The 23,845-nt window shown below is 48.9% G+C and overlaps 1 protein-coding gene across 21 annotated transcripts in view; it reads right to left on the bottom strand.

The window, feature by feature from the left end:
- Positions 1 to 23,236, bottom strand: part of mbl (muscleblind) — an 86,483-nt gene extending 63,247 nt beyond the window's left edge. For 3 of the 21 annotated variants that reach the window (XM_065435611.2, XM_065435602.2, XM_065435620.2), the window contains exons 1-2: positions 22,533 to 22,697; positions 21,947 to 22,310 (exon numbers count right to left, since the gene is read on the bottom strand). In XM_065435611.2, coding sequence (XP_065291683.2) covers positions 21,947 to 22,310; positions 22,533 to 22,678 — 510 coding nt within the window. In that variant the 5' untranslated portion in view covers positions 22,679 to 22,697. Of the gene's footprint in view, positions 1 to 21,946; positions 22,311 to 22,532; positions 22,708 to 22,738; positions 22,983 to 23,109 lie in introns of those variants that run through there. The other 18 variants (XR_010565185.2, XM_065435708.2, XM_065435630.2 and 15 more) reach the window with 14 other exon arrangements.
- Positions 23,237 to 23,845: the final 609 nt, after the last annotated feature.

The following is a 23,845-nucleotide window of genomic DNA, read 5'->3' as shown; positions in this document are numbered from 1 at the left end:
ATAAAGCGTGGACAACAGTGGAGACAGAGGGCATCCTTGCTTCAGTCCTTGGTGAATTTCCACCGCTTCATTACAATTTCGGCCTTCCCATACAATTTTTACTTGAATGTGTGTAAATAGTTTCCGTGGCAGCTCCACGAAATCGTTGTCTATGCCTTCGTGCTTAAGAATGTCCCATAACAACTCTCCGTCTACGTTGTCGTAGGTTCCTTTAACACCTAAAAATGTTATCCATAAAGGTCTATTCTGAGCTACTGATATCTCTGTGCACTGAGTTAGAACAATAATATTCTAAGCGTCTGCCTGGTCTGAATCCATTCTGTAGTTGCCCAGTACATGTTTCCGCCCATTTCAACAGTTCTAATTTCATTGTTTGCATTGTCATTCTATATAGCATCGACGTTACTGTAACTAGCCTGTACGAGCGCCTCCTATCCTTACCTCATTTGCCTTTGTACATGAGGTTCATCTTGCTTTCACGCAATCTAACTGGAAATTTCTACGTTTTAATCAATTCTTCAATGGCATTAGTCAGCAGTGCCTTGTTCTTTGGACCGAGGTTCTTGATCAGCTGTATTGGGATTTCATCAAGTCCTGCGGCAGTGTTAGAGTTGCATAGTTGCCTGTCATAGCTGCAAAGCTAACGCGGCGGCCACAGAAGTGCTGATTTGACGGTCGACCGCTTCCGTAGTACGTCTCCAGGACCCTGCGGTGCGCTTTAATTAATGCGGATCTGCTTCTGCACGCCCTGCGTAATTTGTCCGCTTGACATATTTGCATGGCGCTCATTTTTCAGAAATAGCAGCAAAGTACTGTACCGTACCTTGAATTTAAGCTTATCTAGTTTCCTCGCAACCGCCGTCGTATAGTAGTAGGGTTTGCTTGACTTCTCTCGTCACTCCCCCCCCCCCCCCCCTCCTTCGAATGGGAACTGCCTCTTCTCCTCCCTACGTCAAGGACAAAGAACGTCAAGCGGAAAGTCAGGGGTTGAAATAATCTCATGGGTGGCGGCGATGGAAAAGAAACCTGCCATGAGTAACTACTGAAGAGGAAAAAACGAAATCAGGAAAGAGACAATTTATGATAACTCAAAGGGAAGCTTCTTACTTTTCGAAGCGAGATCGGGATGCCTTAGAACACGCACCTATAAAGCGAGATATAAGAAGGAAGAAGCATGTGCTTGCTGCGGTAAAGCTAGGAAAACTATGGAGCATGTTTTATTAGAATTTGAAGACGTCTACCCAGCAGTCGATTTGGGCACCACTGGCCTCCTTGAAGCCCTTGGGTTCAGCGAGAGCAGTGGAAAAGTAAACATGTCCGCAATAAAGATTAGTAAGAGGCGATTGGAGGATTGGTGGAAGAAAAGTAGGGAAACGACAAAAAACGGAGACGTACAAAAGCAAAGTTCACAATAGGGGATCAGAAAATTTGGTTGTGGGAGTTCATAGTGTTCTTTTTTTTATTGATTAACCTAGGTAGGACATTAGGCAGTATAATAGCAAGAGCTTGGTGGCGCAACCCGCCGCCCCGTTCCAAAGGGGACGCTCATAACATACATACACACATACATACATACATACATACATACATACATACATACATACATACATACATACATACATACATACATACATACATACATACATACATACATACATCCACCCATCCACCCACCCACCCACCCACCCACCCACCCATCCATCCATCCATCCATCCATCCATCCATCCATCCATCCATCCATCCCCTGTGGACTCGCAACTTGGAAGAAAGGGAAGCGCTGCAATGCTTCTGAGGGTAGTCACGGATAATTACAGCTGTCAAAAGGCTAATGTGGCGACGGCCAGGGAGCTCCAGAGGGCATTGTGCACATTCGACGCGGTGGTGTGAAAACGAGTTTCTAGCGTGGCCTTTCCTATTTGACTCGCTCCTGTCATGTATGCACACGGTGTGACCCCCCCCTCCCCACGACGCAGTGTGCCTGATAGCAGCAGCCGCAGCAGCAGCAACAATGGGAAAGTCAAAGGAAGATGCAAAAAATGCTTCGCGTTAAAAGATAAAGTGCTGACAGCTGGTGCGAGGGTTTACTGGGCCACATAAAAACAAATAATTTCATTTCTTGCAAGCTTCAGTAGCTTAACGTGCAACACGATTCACTCATGCAGTCGTGCTGCCTAGCTAGGAAAACGCAGTAAAGAAGCGGCAAACGGCATTTAGAACTTTAGAGAAATGCCTTTAAACCACATGTTGCATTGCAGACGAACTTCATCGCTTACCCGTCTAGATATGATCGAGGGGAAAAAAACACCGACACGACAAAAGAAAGGATGGCAACAAGAAATTTCCCGCCGAATGGCGGCGATCCAATGCCACCGTTGCTCCTGCTGGTGAGGCTTTGCGGAGAATTATTAGAACCGTATTGCCGGCACGTTTTTGCCGGTATTTGATCACCCCATCGCGCAACAATTCTTCGACATTTCTTGAAGATTTGGCCACCCCACACATGCGAAGGGCGTTGCTTATTTTGTCCTAAAAATGTGAATAAGACAGGGAAGCGCGATCAACGACGCAGAAAACTACGGTGCGCGGCTGGCTCCTTTCCCGGGTGGACTGCGCAAGGCCGCCACAAGTGGCGCGTCCATCGGCGCGCCCTTCGCATTGCAGTCGCATATTACTGCACCAGGTGGCACACCGTGTACCAGTTTCATAATGTTCCTGTATATGAACACTACATTTTTATAGGTAGCGGTAAAAGGTAAGCACAAAAGTTTTGAGGAAGAAAAAAGATATGCTGATCCCACGCACTGTGGGAATCGATTTAAGCGAAGCTTTCTGTGCTATTTGCGACGGCGATTTCTTCAGCGTTTAGTCCAATACGAAAGTGGCGAGTTAATGTTAAACGTTACTTTGCGTGCACCAGTGCTGTGTGTCTGCGTAGTACACAGAACATACAGGGAGACGTGTTTGCTTGAGGCGTTGTTGTGCGCCATTGTCCATAATCTCTCAGAGGATTGAGCCTTGTCATTGCCTCACATGGCACATCGCATCGTGGTAGCTTTAAGGTTTAACTGAATTATGGAGCGGAACGTGCCACAATCATAATCGGAATAGACACGCCGTACTGGCGGACTCCGGATTAATTTTGACACTAATGTTCCTTAACGTGCACCTAAATGTAACTGCACTAGCGTTTTTGTATTGCGCTCCCGTCTAAATGAGGCTACAGCAGTCGGGATCGAACCCGCGACCTCGAGCAATGCTATAGCCACTAAGTTACCGCGGCGGGCACATAAATGTTGATCTGACATGCGACCGCCTCCGTAGTGTCGCCTAGAACCTGCGGTGCTTTTTGCGTCTGCATGTACCATGTCAGTTATAAAATTTTTATGTTTATTTTTCAGAAATACTAACGTATCGTGCCGTACTTTCAGTGTGCCCGCAACGCTGTCGTGTTTCCTAGTTTTCCACGTCATCTTTTCCCTCTCCCCCCTCGCCCTGTATGGGATCTGCTAGCGAAGAGTGACAACATGGCTATTATTCGGTTTAACCCATTCACTGCCCCTTCTCCTCCCTCTGGTCTAGCACGTTAGTAGAAAGGTAAGCGCTGCAGTTTCTCCAATGCTTTTGCGGGGGTAACGTATATTTACAGCTGTCAAGAGGCTAATGAGCCGACGCCCGGGTAGCTCCAGAGCATATGCGACGCGACGGAAAGGTCCAAACGAGTTTCTCGCGTCGCGTTTCGTCTCTGCCATGCTCATTACATGTATACACACGCTCTGAACCACCCTTTGACGTGGCATGCACGACAGCCACAGCAGCAGTGGAACAGCCGAAGGAAGAGGCAAAAAAAGCTTCGCTTTAAAGAGATTATGAAGATGTAAAAAAATGCTATAATAAAGAAACATGCATAGCATACCTCATTAAATCAAGCAGACTATGTGACTGTTCGTCACCGTCCCGTTTCAAAGGAAATACCAATAAATTATCATCATCGTCATTAGTGACGTATCGTGCCACTCGTCACGCGATTAGGGAGCCTACATGAAAGCGCTGTTTTAGGGCGGTGACATCCTTTCTGAGGCTACTTTCCGCCGCCAGCTAAGTTGGCGGGTTAAACTTTCCGACAAATTATAAGGTGCGGGACACAAAATAAAGACCCGCCGACAGATCACGTTTCCCGCAACCCCTGGTGACGAGAAACTAATTAATGTAAAAAATAAACTTTGGCTTCAGCAGCCAGAGAAATATAGCGTGTCTGAGCGCAGTACACGGCGCGTCTACGTTTTGGTTAAGCAGGCTAGTAAAGCAGTCTTTATTACAGCACACTTCCAAAACACCCTTTATATATTACGTACAAGTGGAAGGCAACGACAATGCAGTTCACATTCTTGGCGTAAGAGAATGCGACCACGAGCACGCCGCCATGCCTTGTTGCTTTATGCTGTAGTGCCATACCACGTGCCTATCAACGAGGCGACGGGAGCTCTTCGCGACGAATCAAGAATCCGACGCGGATGACGTCATCACCCGCCCCGCCTGGTTCCTGCCGACGAGAAGTCGCCAAACAGGTTCCTGCCGACGAGGAGTGACCAAAGGGACTTAACGGGGGAGGGAGCCGGCCCATTGTGAATGAGTCGCCTCCAGCCGCCCAGTCGGTCTGATGCGCTCTTACAGCTACGTGTACGCTATCATTCCCTATATGTATATAGTGTATCAAGATTTTCGTTTCTCCTTTGTCTGCGGAAAGAGTCCGTCTCTCGTCCTCCACCCCGAAGTTAAAAAAGAAAACAGCAACTAGTATATTAAAGATGCATGCAGGTTTCATGTGCGCATTAGTATAAAACTAAAGAAATTTAATAGATCGCGTGCCAACATGGGCACATCAGAGCGCGACAAAAAAAAAAAAATCAAGGATGCGCCGCGACTTCTAGCGATACAGGGGACCAAAATGGCTACTGACCGAATTTGGCGGTAAATAGTCAAAATTTTGGTGTTGTCATCCCCCTAAAACAGGGATTGCACGTAGGCTCCCTACACGACGGACGGACGGATGGATGACTGAATGGATAAGGCTGAACCCTTCAAATCGGGCGGCGGCACCCACCACCTAGCCGCGACTACACTAGTAATACATTTTGCACTTAGTGTAGAGTGAAATTTCACTCTTGCCTTGATTTTAGCAACCAATCAGACAACCTCCGTTTGGTTATTTCTACTCGCTTAACGTCTATTTTTACTCCACTGCCCCTAAACCCCAATGCTTTGAAAAAGACCGCCCCGTTGCTTTGAACTGTAGGGTTAAGCCCTTTACAGAAAAGTATCAGGTGTCCCTCTCCACAGGCACCGCATACAGTGTCTATCCCTTGATACTTGACTCGGTTTGTCTTAGTCCACAATACTTTTGCCCTGGCTTCAAACAACGAAGAGCTTTCCCCAGAATTGTAGATATTTTCTTTGGCAATTTCCTGCTTGAAAGTTCTGTATGTTCCCTAGCGGTCATTTAGTCTGAATCCCTGTTTTCCACAGACCCCTCCTTGTTTCTTTAACCTTTTTCTTAACCGATGTTTCTTGGCTTGCTGCTGTTCATATATTTGCGAGACAATTTTCTGGTTCGCTTCCTCCGTTTTGTGTCAACATTCCTCATGTACGAGTAACTGAAAACATGCGATGTGAAAAGCGTGCCGCGTAGCGTCGATATGTGCAAACGTTGCATTGCAGTTGCGTTGTATTCCACCAGGTCTCCCGACATGTAACGTTGCATGCTGCACGTGGCTGGACCTGCCTAACTCAAGCAGGCTATAGGTGACTATTTGCCACCACTCCGTTTCAAAGGGGATGCCAATAAGCCATCATCAACGGCAGCGTATCGTGCCATGGGTCAAGGGATGTGACATGCGCGCCGCGTGGTCTGGATACCTGTGTACCTGGATACCTGTGTACTTCGGTTCACGTTATGGCGCCTGCTCGCTGAAGATGCGAATCGTAGAGCTACGCGCATGGCTGCAACCAGGCAACGTCATGCTCAGCAGACCTCTGTGCACAGAAGAGCAGCACAAGCCACAGCTCACCGTCGAAGCCGGGCGGGCAGTTCAGATCGTTCTCGTGAAAACGACGCGAAGAGACTTCGCCGCGACGACCCTCTAGCTCTCGAAATGGAGCTCATATGTGGTGTCGCCCTTCCATCTTACGCTGTTGACTGTTCTCCGTGTGCCGCGCAGGCCTGTGACATTTTCCTGATATCATAGTCAGCACATAGTCAACACATTCTCAGAACTATAATCACCCATTTTAAAAAAAATAAAGTTAGCCACCAAGTACAATTCAAGGAACGGAAGCAGCAAACTCCTAATCGGTTCCGACTGTATACAGGTTCAACTTTGTCAAAGGCAAGTTAACAATTGCTCTAAATGAAAATATGGTTATATACTGATTACATGGCAAGAAAAGTCAAAGTTGAGAAATGCTTTGAATGGAACTCTATACCTGGCCGAAGAAAATAAAGCACTAATTTTTAAGATAGTCACACCAGCCAAATGAAGCCGCTAAGAAGCATGCCATCTTGAAGGGGGCGCACATGCACGAGAGCAATGGCGTAAAGCGAGGTCGTCTGGCACCCGGGGCCCATGGGTTTTCTGTCACCCCCCCCCCATTGGCCACTTGCACCCGGGGCCCACGGCAGAACTATGACTCGTGCCTTTGATCATTCATGGTATGACAAATGAACAAAAATAGGCGCACGCGAAATATTCAAAAACTACCGAGGGCATCATAGAGGCCTTGAAAGCGTATTTTATGACAACCCGCAGCTTCCTATATCTCCCCTGAAGTAGTACATTTGACAAGACCTAATATACTTTAAGCTAAGCTCATTGTGACTAGCCAAAACGGGGACATACTCATTGCTACTGGCGCACTTTGGACTACGTGCCTCGTGAAGGGCAGTGATATTCGCTTCGGACAGGCAGTGCAATTTGGCAGTTACGATGACAATATAAATTGTATGAGGAATTGTTGAATTTCAGACGGAAAAAATAGACGTGGTTGCCGCTGCACCCACCCCACGCCAAAACAAAATTCGTGTAGCGCGTCATCCTGCCCGACACAGCCATGTGCGCCACTGCGACTTTGTGGTTTTTCCACACATTAATTTTAAAGGTTTGCGTGGAGCACTCTTGACCGGTGCTCATGAACCACTATTTTATTTATTGCCCAGAATATGCGTCCATGCCTGCGAGATCAGCAGCGCCGACATGCTGCGCAGTTGCCGGCCGCACACCTTTATGGACCAATACTGCAGCTGTTACGCGGGAAACACTGTGGACCCTCTTATGTAGAAAAGTTTCAATCTTTAGCAATGAACGTGTTTACGTACAGCCTTTTGCGAGCAACAGTGATAGGTGAAGGTAATAACGGCGCGGCCGTACGCCGGGATGTGTGAGGTGAAGCCGACAAGTGTAGCCCAAAGCTGTAAGAAATTATTCTTTTTTGTCAAGGAAATCGTCACGTGGCTCGTGCTTTTCTACAAACGCCTTCGCTTACCGTCACGCAATGAGGAACGCCGCTCCTTCGTTCGTCCACTGCTGATATCACTTCGTCTCCATGTGCCTTTGACCTCCTTTGTCTTGTTTCGATGTCAATACAGAGGTGTTTCACGGGCGTTTTTGACGCCGTTCTAACGCTTGCGAGAGTAACAGCGTGTAGCATAAGAATAACCTTTGCATCCAGAAGAAGAGCTGTGCAAGTGCAGACACAATTGCCTTGCAGTCAACATGGCTTTTCTGACTTTTCTTTTTTTTGACTGAGTGTAGAGTGGCTTGAACTCTGAAAATGCAACGCAGTGGAACTGAGAATCCTGAGTCTGAGCAAGGAGTGCGGGCGCCACGCGTAGATTTATCAACACTGATAATATAGGTACTTCATCACAGATTTATCAGGAGAGGGTTATCGCGATCATGCTCCGCGACGGCGGCGGTTGTGGCTCTGCTTGATGCGAGATAGACCTGTCCATCGAGCCGGTGTATGGCAGATAGCACAAGATCTCCTTTCGACAGTGACTGATCCCTAGGAGAACACGCTGCAAGTACGGGAACGTGGGCATCCATTTCTTTTTAAGCTGCCCAGTAGTTGGGACATGCCAGTGCCTTAGTGTCATTGCGACACCGATGAAGTGACGTGACCAACTGCAGTGTTCCAGGTCGCCCGATTCATTGCCACTCCGTGCATTTGCTATACGCATACCACACGAGTCACACGGGCACAGCAATGACGGCTTTCGAGGCCGCCTACATGGTGACACACAGCTGCAGCGACCCCGCAGAAGTTTATGCATCAAGCAACGACAACGGTTCGCTCGCAGACGTAGCATACGCACGACATTCAACGTATACCCCTAAATCATACCTAAATATACACCGCACATTTTTTGCCAGCTGCCCGCAGTTTTCGGCACCACATATTACCACCTCGGTAAGCTGAAACAAACACGTTTTAGGCGCCTGAGGCTACCCAAAGACCGCGGAATGAGCTTGCGATGTAGTGTAGCTCGTAGACAACCTGTTCCGCCCGCTTAAGGACAAGAGCCATGGCCGGCTGCCGTGAGCCAAAAAGGAATCCGAGATTGCGTCGCTTCCCGCCGCGAAAAATAAAAGGGGGGGGGGGGATATACAAAGGAAAAGAACGGCGCACCATGATCTCGAAGGCCATGCTAATCTACTGCGCTTACAGCCACAGCATTCTCAACTTTTACAATGGTAAATCGAAGCACAATGCTTGATACATCGCTTCCTGACAAATTTTGCTATCACATCACGGCACTCTCTCCCTCTTATCGATGTTCGCCGCTGCGAGAGCCGTGAGCCGATACTTGTTATCATAACGATTTGTCGTTGATGGCAAGAGGGAAACAACCTGGTTTGATGTGAAGACGCTTATTTGAGACGATCTTTCGCCGTGTGTCGGTTGTTTTTGCAACGAAAATTGCGTTCCTCCAAAGCGCGGCTCGGCATCGATCCCCGTCGCTATGGCAGCCAGGAGTCGCGCGCGCGCCGCCGCCAACCTGCAGCGCCGCCTCCGCGCGCGAGGAGGTCCGCGCACGCAGTGCACCGCTGCTGCAGCCGGGCCAGTGCTCCCGAGGCTATTAGAGCACGCCATGACCAATGTTGCTCTGTGACGTCAAGGTCGCGGAGAACACGCTGATGCATGTGCAGCATGAATGTGCTCACCTGTGCGTTATCCAAATATCGCGATGGAGACAAATACCCGAAATAACGCGAACACGTTGGGCAGATTGTTATATGTGATACGCACAACCGTTTGTCATTGAGCGTGCGCGTGAGCAAGTCCATTCTCGGCCTTACCCGACGGTCCCTTCCCCTCGCCGGAGTGGTATGCTCAACTTAGGTTGTGGGCCAGGCTTACAAAGCCCGCTTAAGGTCACCGCGTGCTTGAGCTGAAATCGCTGCGAAAGGTGTTACTGCGCAAAGGACGCGTCCGTGAAAATAGAAACACCAGTTGTGCAAAGGAAGCACAGAGCCGCAAGGTTAGCCATACCGGTGGGGTAAAAAGAGAACGCACTCCGTAACACCGAACGTCAGAAAGTCGAAACACGCGATCTACGTATCGGAAGACGGCCGTGGAAAAGGGAAGGCGCGCCTGCACCCTACATTTAGTGCTCGTCAACGTACGTGGTCGGCATAGCACAGAGCTGAATTTCTTTGTGTTTCAGCAACGAAAAAGCTGGAACAGTATCATGGAGTAACTGGAGCCCGATTCTATCATTTCTTATGTCCACCGCTCGTGACCACCCGATCACGGCGATAACGTGGGCCACTGACGAAGTGCGACAAGAAAAAAAAAAATTGAATACGATCAATATGATCGCTACATTACCCCCGCTGCTATCATCACTGAGATCTGAAACTAAGCACTATGTATGACTTTAAGAAAAAAAGAAAAAAAAAACATGAGACGGAATGTTACAAAGTACGGGCCCCCCCATGCCAAAACGGCATCGGCCACGCTGCTTAAACATCATTTAATGACCGTTTGTAGGAACGAGGCCTCACGTAGTGTTCTATAGAATATTAGACCAACTGCAAGAGAGAAAAGTGGTTAGAGGATTCTCCCTGGTATCGGGTGGGAGAAGTAAGCGTATCCTCAGCCGTTTATGCTTTGTGATTTTTTTTCCCGCTTCTAGAATTGTGGCCAATGCTGCTCCTCTACTGCCCAGTCACTTCGCGCAGACACCCACATATCATTTACACGCTGCTTTGGCACACACACAAACACATATGCACTCTGTTCCTTTAAATACAGTTGAGGAATTGAATATACTTCTCACACTGTCACACAGAGCGCCAGCGAGTGGTACGCAGGGCGAGTGTCAAGCATATCAAATTGCAAGGCTCCGACACTTAGTCAGTCATCTGTCGTCGTCATTTTGGAACGCTCTGTCGCGCTTTCGCTCGCGCTCTATGACCGCCACAGTCTCCATGGCCTGTTTTCGATCGCCAGCAGCATCGGATCAAACAAGCACGCTGCTTATCGGATTCGACTGCATATGTATAGAAGCGAACGGATCAGTGTGCCGTCGTTTCCGTACGCGTGCAGAAATTTCCGACGCCTTTAGGGAACGAACTGCACGCGGTGTGCGTTGCGCGCGGGCGCACACGCGCTCACGAGTGCGTTTCTCTCTGCGGGCTGGCTGCCTGCGAAACTATGCTCTGGCCGAATAAACACAGAGCTCTGCTGCTACCGAAGTCACGTGCCCGCTTTGTGCGGGCCGCTTACAGAGTCACCTGCAGGAGACGCCACGCCCATCCCCTTGCCCGCATGGCTTAGCGTGAGCCCCCGGGATGGGTGCCGGTGTAATGCCGTTCTGAGCGTGCGCTTGAGCCAAGGCGCGCAATGAAAAGCTTCCGACGCCCCGAAAGCTATAAGGCACCGGAAACGAAATTTTCTGGAGCACGTTCTCCGTATCGCAGCACGTTGCCAAATAATTAACGCAAGCCCGCTAACCTATTTCCTCAATGCAGGCGTCGGAAGCGTGCTGCGCTGGGTGGATAAGCAAATTTAATACGTGAATACTACCAGCGGTATAATTACACGACTGAAATGACATCTTACTCGTCCACAATGGAATGGAACATGTAAAGCTTGTGCGCCCAGTCACAAGAAATACAGGACGTATGAGCAATCCACGTCAAGCTCCGCAAAGGTATCCCTTGAATGTCAAATTTTGTTAAAGCCATTTCCAATATACTTAGGGATAAAATATGCTCATCATTGGAGCTCTTCAAAGTTGTGCTGATCATCAAAAGAAAACTGGTTGTGATAAAATAAAATAAAAATTGTTCTCGCCATGAAAAAGCCCCTGTAAAATTTCCCAGTCGCGAAGCTGCCTTCTTGAAGCGCCGCCAAGATGTCAAAAGTGTAGGATCTGTTAGTGTTTGCGCAGTGGATGCTCGATTCCATCATTTACAGACGCTGTTTTGACACGTTAGTGGGTTTTTGAATACTTATTTACTTGGCTAGAAAACCAATGAGCGGCCATTAGCTGTGAACACGTTACGCACATAAATTGCAGCGTCCCTTCGGGCACTGGGTTTTTACGCGTTCGTGACGTGAAAGTCTGCAGTAACCTTTATGGAAAAGAAAAACGGAGAGCGAGAGAGCGAGACTCGTATATTTCTAAACACCATATCTGTCTGGACCTGCCTTACAGAAGAGCGTGCCAAATTCCCCACATGCACTGGTGAACAAATGCAGTCGTTGCCTTTCGTTGGATATGCTGTTCCTCTTTTCTTTCTTCCCACGCACCTTGGATACAGCGTATTTTGTGTTCACAAAGTCAAGCCATCGATTAATTTTCTGCCGACTGGAGGATGCGATTCTCAGTGAGTTTAAGATGACCGAGAGGCCGCGCTGGGAGCCTTAATCAAACTTTATTGCTCAGCTTTTCATTAATAGGTCAATGCCTGCTAAAGTGGACGGGCACAAGCCGGTTCCAAACGATTCAAATTGTTATTTTCTCCGTTCAGGAGGCTGAACAACCCGAATCGAACCGAAATTTCTGAACCGTAACCTGAACCGAACCCATAAGAGTTCCGGTTCGACACTTATGCATAGTATATATACAAGAATTCGTTTTCATCTGTGGGTGCTCGCTTCTGCGACTCAGATCGCAACTTATGATGAATTCCAATAGGTGGTGACCAAAACATGGCGGCCATGACAGACGTCGAGTGTCGCTGCGAGGAATGCGTGGCACCTCTGCCGGCTGAAGGGCGGGCGTTCCAGATTTGGAGCGCGTGCCCTCCGCCGGATGGCAGCGCAATGCGGATGTGCCACTGGAACCGACCGCCCACGTACGGGCGGAAGACACGACGACGGAGCCGATCGAGGCGCGAGCACGGCGGTCCGCAGTTGTTCGGTGAAAGTATACACCACACGTGATGGCCGGAGATTGTCTTAGCTGTCAATGGCCCGTACCACGTGCTAGTAGACGGAGGCGACACATGCAGCTCCCGTGCACTATATACGGGGTTGTCATATTCAAGTTCTAGTGAATTTTGAAAAATCGCCAATGGCAGATAGCATAATTATACTCCTACTCTCAGAGGCAGACATTATTTGCACGAGAAATGAAAGTTAATGACTTACTAATTAACCCATTCTTTTCGAAATAACTTATAAACTAATTACCTTCCCTCACATATAGAAATGAAGAATTGTCGCCACTGACTTTAAAGACAAATCAACTTGGAACACATTTTATGGATGACACCAGTTTCGAGATATGCGTTCCCACAATTTGCAACGAAATGCATTGACACTATTTGTTCTAGTTAACATATTCTTTAGTAGCGTGACCTGCAGTGACTGGCGCTACTGCGTGTGACCTGCGTCCTTCTTTCCTCTCTCCTCCTATTCTTCCTATATTCCATTGCTGTTTCTGTCTCCTACTTTCTGAAGAGTAGGCAGGCGTAGTGCCCCTTCCGGTAGCCTGCTCCTCGCTTTCCCTTTCCTGCCAAATGTATGTTTTAAAAACAAATAATAATAATAATAATAATAATAATAATAATAATAATAATAATAATAATAATAATAATAATAATAATAATAATAATAATAATGATGATGATGATGATGATGATGATGATGATGACGACGATGATGCATTGATCAGTAACTTCAATGCACAAAAAGGCGCATTGTGCATTTTTAAGAGCGGACGCCAACTGCCTTCTCTCAAGTGTCATCCGAACAGAGCCAGAAAAGCACAGACAATCCGGATAATCGCCACAGACGACTCCACGATTGGACCCCACCATGAAATTTAGGCTACCACCCAAAATTCAGCGCAGCTGTGCCAGCCTCCTGGCTGGGGGTGGCGTTCGCGCGGGGGTAGGTGCACCTCGTGCGACGCACCGAGTCACCAGACTGTGAACTGTGCAATGTGACTGAGACTATCGGTCATGTGCTGCGCGACTGCCCTCGGTAGGTGGGAGAGCGCCAGAAGTTGAATAATGTCCTTGCGCGCCTCGGCGGCCCACCTCTGTCGGAGGTCGTTATTTTGGGCCCTTGGTCAGACGTTAAATCGAGTTTTAAGGCTATCCGGCCTTGATTTTTTACCAAGCACGGGCCTAGACTGTAGGCTTTAAGTTGTCCAAACAGCTTACTATATGCTTTACAACTTTCCTCATCATCGTCGCCCATCGTGCCCTTTTTTTCTTCCCTTTTTCTTTCCCTCTTCCCTTTCCCCCAACGCAGAGTAGCTGGCTAGATGAATGTATTTCAGGCCTACCTCTCCGCATTTCATATCATTAAACGTTTTTAGTTGTGCATTTTTACGGCAAGTTTGGCTGCGCTTGTCTCAAAACTGGTGCTAGTTTCGAAATTCATCCTCAGTGGATATGCCTTGTGAAATCACTGGCTTCTATCCGTGCATTGCAACATGTGCGCTTAAGTAATTAGTCGAAATGTTAATAAATGTTTGTTAAACAGTCAATTACGCATACTGATGAACAGCTTAAATAATGTAGACATCTTCGAGTATTCCAGCTCAATAAGTCGATTTGTGCTAAATGTCAAAGGCTATATTAAAAAATTCAGTCAACATTAAAATAAAACTTCCGGTATATCGGGAAGCACAGATAAACGCTTTTTCTTCCACGGTACGCCATTGGCGCGTTGAATTCATTGTAAATGTCGAGGCACAGCATATATGATTGCAACGCAGCCGTTGATATCATACGCTTACGTAAAGTGTAACCCCCAACCACGGTGGGAACTCTGTTGTGCGCAGTGCTTGGTGAAGTGCGCCACATACCGAGTACGGCTTTATTTCAGGAAACTTTGCAGGTATACCTACACAGTGCTAACGTGATCTCGCGAAAACTGGCGTTTGGCTTTCCCTAGCGGGGGCGCCCCTGCATGGCAAGCGACAATTTCGTTTGTATACAGCCGTAATAGGCCACGGGACTGAGGCTGGACGCTTCCTGCTCACTGCTGCAGAGCGAGGACAGATTGAACCTGACACGATATCCAGATAGCAGTTTGACAGCGATGAGAGAGAGAAGATGTGAGGCCTTTTTTTAAAATCTCTTTTCTTTCTTTTACTAGCGTAACGTGAATCGCCACTTTAACTAGTTGACACCCAGAGAGAGACGGAAAGGCAAAGGAAAGACCGGGAGGTTAACCGGAGATTATGTCCGGTTGGCTACCCCGTACTGGGGGAGGGGCAACGGGATCCGATAGGTGAGAGAGAGAAAAAAAGAATAAAAAGAAGCCACGCACACACACACACACACACACACACCACACACACACACACACACACACACACACACACACACACACACACACACACACACACACACACACACACACACACACACACACACACACCAGCACGGCCTTAAGAGGTCACTAAAAAAATGAAAAAAAAAGAAAGCCAGCAGATCCCACGCCCTGTGGGAATCGATGTTATGTGAATCAGTGTGCGGGGATCCTACGAAGTTAACGAAACGACCATGAGAGCACCAAGATGTAGGCGGCTGTTTCACGACCTACATGACCCGCATGTCATGACATTCGTGTCATGACCTATCATTTATGTTCGCCATACACTCTTGTAATATTATGCCAGTTTTGTTACATACCAAGTTAACGAAACGACCATGAGAGCAACAAGACGTAGGCGGCTAGATGGATACTGTCAAAGTGGCAAATATTCGCCAAGAAATACTTCGCATTTAATATAAATGGAGCTGTATTGCAGTAAACTGGGTTTCTACGATATCTCTTACCGCGACAGGCGGCTTGGCGAGACAGAGAAGACGAAAGATGGGCGGCTAACTGCGCAGCGTCATCATTTTAACGTCGTCGGCTCAGGCATGTACAGTTGATCGGTAAAAGCGGAGCTACACTCCACCCTGAAGGAGCAAGTTTCGAGAACACTCAATGCGTCACGACGGCCTAAATACCAGTATGTATTCGACACAAGGCGCTGAGGTTTAGAGTGTCCGTTTATAAGCATGCTCTATGCTCGCCGGTCGAACCTTGGGAGTAACAAAAGCAGGGCCGGTGGTAACGTCACCCCGGCCAGGTTGCTTTCCCGTGGGAAAGGCCAGTCTATCTCGAAGGCACTTCAAAGTAATTGTCGCGGGTTCTACTACGGTCCCTAGAATATTGAATAATTACAGGAGACCATAGTCGGGTTGCCTCGCACCGTTTCGTTGGGCGAAAACGAGAGCGCCCTCTTCTGTGTCCCTCTTCGCTTACTCTGCTGCGCTGATCGTCGACTTCACAATGTGGCGTTCCTTTAGTGTAGGTGTTCGTATTGACAAATACTTTGGGTCATTAAAAACAAAGAATAATGTTAGGGGTCGATGGTGAAATTCTTCTTGAGATTCCAAACAATTTACGCCATGGGACGCCTTGAGAATGTCCTCCATGGGACGTCCCGAAGCATATGGCGACTCGGAAATGCCACTTGGCCCGTTCTGGGAGCGGAGGATGCACCAATTGAGAAACCTTGACCTCATTCGCCCTTGACCAGCACACAAGACGCCGACGAACGTGGCCAATTTTTCCGGCGTGCCATCACAAGATGCGCGTGCCCACGTTTTGTGTGAATTGCCGCATACTTCATACTAGTCCCTGCTGGTAATTCCGCGAGCAGTCTGGGCTGGTGGCGGAAGATCGATTGTGGTTGAAAATACCAGCGGCTACTAGAACAGCCATCGCGGCTTCAGAACTGCCTAACTACGGTCGATCCACCGCGACTTAAAAATGCAAGAGGACATGCCTGTTTTCGTCCAGTACGCGCATGCAGCGGCGATACAATGGACGACGAGAGCGCTGCTGCAGCGCCAACGCCGGCTATAGTCGTAATGTGGCGCGACGGCGGGGACCCTCTACGCTGCTGCTGGGCGCGGTCGGGCGGCCACGCCCGAGTAGGGGCGCGCCGTAATGAAAGTGCTGCTATTAACTGGGCGCCGCCATTGTGGCATCCCCCTCGCGCCGCCATTGTCGCCCCCTCCCGGATTAGTGGCGTTGCGCTTTCGACGCAACTCCTTCCCGTCAGGACGAGGAGTTCATTGATACGCGAGCCATTCATTGGCCCCGCGTAGAGGAGAGCCGATGAATAGCCCCGCACGGACAATCGCCGTCACGGGGGCAGCGTCAAGTAACCAACGGACCCCGTTGAGAACGGGTTCGCACGCGGTCAAGACACAGCGATGGGAACGCGAGAGGGGGGCCCTCTTGGAGCCGTCCGTTCCGTGCGCGACGGCGAGCACCGGACCGCCTGCGCTTCTCCGGATACTGAAGACGAGCCGCAACGTTTGACGAGCCGCGTTTTTATTATTATTGTTATTATTAGGAATAACGATGTGGGCGCTGCAAAAATCACACCACGAGCCGCGTTTTGGTTGCACACATCGGCCAGTCTGTAGCTGCTGTAACTAGGACCGCCATTTATACTGTAGAACGCGGCAGCACTGTCCCTTCGACGCTGTTTCTTCGGCAGCTTCATCCCCTGGAGAACGGACCGAGCCGGTGCCAAAACGTGGGTAACTTCTTAGCCATGACAGCAGCAGTTTTCGCTTTCAATAGTTACCATTCCGTCTGACATGCGGGGTCGCACCACATGCCACAACGTTGTGCTTTCGCAAAATCCTTCAGCTGAAAAGCGAGCCGGAAGCTCGCGCGAATGGCGTCTGCGTGATGCCGCGTCCACTCTGCTTCTGCTGTCTCCCACGGCGTGCAGCCAACCTTCCGCATTTAGCTGCAACTCTCAAAAGACGGCAATAGGACGGCGGAGCAACCGCCGGCAATGAGTTCAATACTAGATCAGCCTACAGCCAATATCCCCGTTCACAAACATCTGCAATTATCTGTGCTGTAAGCATGAAATCAAGTTGATCATGCAAACCACGGGGCACAAATGAAAGACACCATTGGGTATTTTAGAAGAGACTGGAAGTGCGCCATTTTTTTTTCTTCTTAATACTAGCCCGGCAGCATTCAAATCTCGCGATGAAGCTCGCTCTTCGAGGCATCATCATCATCGTCATCCTGCTTACGCCCACCGCAGGGCAAAGGCCTCTCCCATACTTCTCAAACTACCCCGGTCATGTACTAATTGTGGCCATGTTGTCCCTGTAAACTTCTTAATCTCATCCGCCCACCTAACTTTCTGCCGCCCCCTGCTACGCTTCCCTTCCCTTGGAATCCTGTCCGTAACCCTTAGTGACCATCGGTTATCTTCCCTCCTCATTACATGTCCTGCCCATGCCCATTTCTTTTTCTTGATTGATGTCAACTAAGATGTCATTAACTCGTGTTTGTTCCCCGACCCAATCTGCTCTTTTCTTATCCCTTAATGTTACACCTATCATTCTTCTTTCCATAGCTTGTTGCGTCGTCCTTAATTTAAGTAGAACCCTTTTCGTAAGCCTCCAGGTTTCTGCCCCGTACGTGAGTACTTGTAAGACACAGCTGTTATACACTTTTCCCTTGAGGGCTAATGGCAACCTGCTGTTCATGATGTGAGAATGCCTGCCAAACGCACCCCAGCCCATCCTTATTCTTCTGATTACTTCAGCCTCATGATCCGGATCCGCAGCCACTACCTGTCCTAAGTAGATGTATTCCCTTACCACTTCCAGTGCCTCGCTACCTATCGTACACTGCTGTTCTCTTCCGAGACTGTTAAAGATTACTTTAGTTTTCCGCAGATTAATTTTTAGACCCACTCTTCTGCTTCGCCTCTCCAGGTCAGTGAGCATGCATTGCAGCTGGTCCCCTGAGTTACTAAGCAAGGCAATATCATCAGCGAATCGCAAGTTACTAAGGTATTCTCCATTAACTCTTATCCCCCATTCTTCCCAATCCAGGTCTCGTCCTGTAGACACGCTGTGAATAGCATTGGAGAGATCGTATCTCCCTGCCTGACGCCTTTCTTTATTGGGATTTTGTTGCATTCTTTATGGAGGACAACGGGTTCACGAGGAATACGAGGTATACTTTGCATAAAAGTACATTTGGCATTAGTATGGGAGAAACACAATGGGTAGAACTACAGCACTGCATTCCGCGCTCTCTGTCAACTTGTTAAACAGCGTGAAATGAGACAAAGGACGGCAGAAAAGGTAAGACGAAAACAAGAGCTGGTCTTCATCCCTACTTTCTTGCCATCTCGTTTAACAAGATGGAGCACCAACAAGCCCTGTACTTGCTGCTCCCTGTTAAGCCGAGGCTGATAAACTCGGTCTAGCTAATCTCGCTTCGCTGTTCTGATGGATTCGATAATCGGAAAGCAAATAATAACACTGGTTCTAAAAGAGACGCAGCAGGTAAAGTCGAAACGTGTGTCGACCAGAACAGGAGCGTCTCGCACAGAATCCACCTCGACGTTACGACGAAACCAATTATACACTCTTGCGTGATTCGTCGCGATGTGTCGATGCCTAGATATAGGTGCTCTCAGTATAGTTGCCACAGTATAAATCGTCACTTACAGCGCATACATAGACGGAGGACAAAAAAGGACGACCATGGAATACCAACTAGCCCGTACTCAAACCTTGCTTTAGTTGCCACAGCCGATTAAGTGCTCGATTATTGGCGAATACGACCTTTGATGTGCAGGTTCGTCAAGCTCGCTAACACAGTCGCCCGTAGACTGAAGTTTTCCATCCATTTTCTGCATCGGCGACCACATTTCCTTTCGCATTTCGCATTCAAAATGTTCAAGATGCTTATATTTCCCGCTAATCGTTCACGTTAAAATTTTCGGACCATGTGGTGACTCCCTAAAGATCCGGAAGTGAATTGAATTTTTGTCATCTAAATGCCATTTTAATGTCTTTAAAAGTTTAATTTAACAACCCGGTACATAAAGCCATCGGCATTACATATTCTCGCAAACATTTGGTAGCGATGAGTTCAGAAGAGCGACGGTTTTACTGAAAGGTCATTTGCGCAGTTGCTGCAATTGAGCCGGTGGCTTTGTTAATTCGGCAATTTCATGAGCCCACGCCAACACAAGCAACACATCATCCATGCTCTGTCTCGAAATACTGCACCGAAGTGGAAGCTAGCTACGATCAGCGTGGACCAATCAGGGGCACGTTAATAGCCCACGTGTTTGCGTCAAATTCTTGCTCCGTGCGTCGGAACAACCTGGCACTTTACGCCACGGATCTATGTCCCTTACTTTCTTTCTCTCTTTCTCTATCCCCCTTTCTGCTGCGCGAACAGGCGGCAATAAAAGCCTGTCGTCAGGGCAGCTATAGCTTTAAATAACGTGTTGTTGCCGGGCCAGTTGGCTCATACTTCCACGTTTAAGCAAGCGCACACTTAGCACAAAGTTTCTTTCATTATAGTGCAAAGTCAAACCATCGCTCTTGCTGGCATTTCGCCGGATCGTCCGCTTGCGTGTCCGTGAGTTCACTAGCTCTGATAAACTTCTGCAGCGACACCTCTTAAAAAGACGCTAAAGAGGTACGTATCAAGTTAACCTTTTAGTGAATTACGCTTCTGAAATACCAAGGCGGTCACTCTTGGCGTCAGACGAGGCTTGATAAGAGCGAAAAGAATTGAACTCGGGACGCGTTGTAATACCAACTTCAAGTTTCGGCAGCAGGTTGCCTGACGTCATGGATTTTGAGAGCGTTTGTTCGTGTATAGTTATCGGTAAAGACGAACTACTTTGCATTCTAAATAGGTAGAGAAAGACAGAGAGGTTAAGCAGAGTAATTATTCGGTTAACTGGCTGCTCTGCACTGGGGGAGGGGGAACAGAGTAGAAAGTACGAAGAGAAAAGAAGACATGGAGCTAATCTGTTCGCATAAGGACAAGGAAGCGCATTGTCGTCCCGGTGCCGACGTCGGCTGCTGCACTTTTTATTTAGTGTGGAAAAAAGAAATATGCGAGCAGCAAAGCGCGGTACAAACAAATTCAATTTTGAAGACGAAGAACTTTCTCATTTAAACGTAACCGAAAAGAAATATTTAGGAAGATGACTGTGCAAACGCGTCCTGGCGTGCCGGACCTGTACAATGGGCTTGCTATAAGAGCAAGACAGTGTGTTACGCTGTTCTTCCAAGACTACATTCGCATTTATATGGCGATCAATTACGGTGACATGCCAGTACGTCATGTCACCGATATCGAAGCATTTTCTGAGAGTGATTGTGTGCACAAAAGCCCGATAGGCTGGGGCTCGTTAGCATGCAACGCTCGTTTCATCCATAATCTCAATATCCAGCGACCTAGTACAGGATGCTTGCGTCGCCAGCCATCTTTCCTTTATTTATCGCGCCTTTTCTGGCTTATGAAAACAAGTTCAATCACAGGCACATGACTTTCCAGCGACAAGTATAGCCGTCGCGGAAGGCTATACGTCGCTTGTCGCGTCGCCGGCTTCTGGCCAGCCAGAAAATGTCGCTTGTCGCCCGGAAGCCCGCGCGGCGGCTTCCGGATTGCGCAACAACACACCACCGACCAGGCCCACCCGCTGCTCTCCGCCGTGACAAGCAAGTGGTAAAATTAGCCTTCGCCTTTTCTTTAATATCAAGGTGTGGGCAACGCATAGGTAATTTACTGTCATTGTTATGGAAATCAGTTGTTTGTTTAGACGTTGTTAGGCCTGAGACGTCACCGAGAGCCGCGAAAGTGCTTTGATTTCTACGCACCAGAGGGCGCCATAGCGTGTCACGCTAGCGACATGGAACGCATTTTTTACTCGCGATGAGAGCGCATTAATACTATCTAGTACACTCTGGTTAAAGTTTTATTCGGATAACAATAAAAGTGTGTCACTACGTTTTTTTTTTCGTTTTTTTCGCGACGCCGCGTTCGTGTGGTTGCCGCGGCGCGACAGGGTCTGCCTATCGCTTGAGCGTGGCGTGACGCGATTTTGTGTTCAAGACGCGTAAAACTGGCGGAGGCGAATAGGGCAACGCAGGCGGCCGAAGACGACTGACGTTAAGCCACGCGCCAAGCAAAGCCGCGTTGTCGCGGGAGCCACGGTTCCCGCATCATTTTGAAACAATGGGCGGGAGTTGGCTGCCGCCGCTTCCTGCGCGCGAGCCTCGTAACGAGCGGACATCCTCGTCGCCAGCACGCGACACGCGCTCAAGGGCGGCGGCCGGTTGCGCAAGTCGCGGGCGCAAAGCCGTCTGCGGGCGGTCCAAGATGGCGCTCGTCGGCCAGTGGCTGCCGGACCAGGGTTTCCCGAAATACGAAAAGCGCCTCCCGGCCGAGCCAAAAAAGAGGCTCGGCTCGAGCAAGACTAAACAAGCTAGGGGCGCAAGAAAAAGGCGGCGCCCTCCCGGAATAGCAACCTCCTCCGCAGGCGACTCGGTGACACACCGCCGGGCTAAAAATGTATCCGCCGCGCGCGCCCCGCGATACAGCGATCCGTTTTCTTTGGCTCACCTTGATGGAGTCGTAGCAGGCGATCACGCGTCCGTTCTGCACCTCCACGTTGGGCGGAGGGTGGGCGAACTTGCACTCGGCATCTTGGCGCGAGCACTTGTTCCGCTGGTACTCGCGGCACACCTCGAGCTGGAGCCACCGCGAGTCCTTGGCCGCCACCAGGCTGGACGGGGTGGCCAGCACGAGCGACGAGGCCTGCGGCTGCACGACGGCGGCCGCGGCGGCCGTCGGGCTCGGCGGACTGGGCGGCGTCGCCACGACGGCGGCTGGCGGTGCCACGGGGCCCAGGGCTGCTCGGTCGGCCGCAACGAGGACGCTGCTGCGGCTGCGGCTACGGCGGCTACGGCTGCTGCGGCTGCTACGGCTGCGAGGCGAAGACGTGTGCCTCGGCTAAGAACGACGCGTGTGCACACGCTGTATGCTAAACACTTTTGGCTCAGCTGATTGAGTTAGCAAAAGAAATGCCATCGGCACTCAGCGCGAGTCAGCGTTGTAAACTAATAATGAAGACTTCCAGTGTTTCCCGTAATGTTTATAGCCAACTCGGCCATTTCAAATAACGCTTGTGGAAAAGTATTTTTCTTACTCAAGCATGGTGCACTCTTCAACGCCACCGCATAGGTGCTGCCATTTTCGAACAGTGACTGCGCCGCCATTAAGCGTCATCCTTCCCAATAGAAGATGACGTGCAGACCAATTCAGAAAAGCGCTGTTTTCGCTTTCTGGCTGCATTATTATTCGCCAGTGACGGTTGAAGACGTTACTGCTGGTGATGATTAAACAAAGACTCACTTTGGCCTGATGGCGGTTGGTAGGCGCGTGTGTGTCATTGTTGTCTGAAAAAGTGGCTGGTACCCACGAGGGGGACTGGCCATACTGGACTGATTGAAAACAAAATACCAAAAGGGGTAAAGGCAAACATTCAAGCGAGACATTAGGAAAATAAATGATACAAATTTTGAGAGGGTCTAAACATAAACTTAGAAAAAGTAAAATAATGTGTCCCACGGTCGGCGCCTTAGCAGCGTAACATTCCTGACGTTTAAATGAACTTGTGCAGAGCAGTTATCATGGTCCGCATGGCTTGTGTCTAATTTCTCCTCTGATGAAGCGATACCCACTTCGCTTTCTTCTAGTTCATCGCAACAGCAGATAGCTCTTACCCCATCGGTACTGTGCGGTCCATCGTGACAATGGTTATGTTCGAGCAATAGCAGGCGCCCTGAACACGGGCCAGTTTCGTGTCATCGCCAATGATGGCGCCGCAGTCTTTAATTAAGTCTCATCATCAGAAGCGCTGCTTTCGTTAAAAACGGGCGCTGCTGCCAATGCCGAGCCTCATCAACATTTGTTGCACAAAATTTAATCAAATATGAAATAAAAATAACCAAAAATTAGCGCTTTATAACTTTGCGAATATGAAGCGACTACAAAAAAGCGGCGATCGCGAGCAGAAACAAGCCACGTTCTTAGTCGAGCCAGTTATGGTTGTGCTTTTGCCGAGTACTGCTTCACGCCCCCTTTTTTCATCGTCGTTTGAATCGCAAGTGCGGCAGGTGTCATTTACTCGTGCTCTCAGTGCTTTGTGAGAAAGCAAGCGAAACAGAAGTTGCGGCCGCGCTGCACAAACAAGTGAATATCGAGTACATCTCGGGGTAAGATAAGACCAGATAAGACGTTGCCCGTTTGAGGCTCGAGTTTCACTTCGTGCAGGCTGCAGCGTGCCATTTCTATTCCTTCACCAGCTACGCCGCTGCTGCATTTCAAATACATTTCACTGAGCTCTAGCAAGTAATTTTGATACGCCAATGGCTCTGAGAATGTTTATTTAATGACGAAAATCGTGTCTGTTTTTAATGTGCGAAGAAAAAAAGATTAAATTATGTGGTTTTACGTGCC

This window comes from Dermacentor albipictus, chromosome 1 (assembly GCF_038994185.2).
Source record: "Dermacentor albipictus isolate Rhodes 1998 colony chromosome 1, USDA_Dalb.pri_finalv2, whole genome shotgun sequence".
NCBI classification, from domain to species: domain Eukaryota; kingdom Metazoa; phylum Arthropoda; class Arachnida; order Ixodida; family Ixodidae; genus Dermacentor; species Dermacentor albipictus.
The sequence above is the reverse complement of the archived record's forward strand: the minus strand, read 5'-3'. Positions and strand labels throughout refer to the sequence as shown.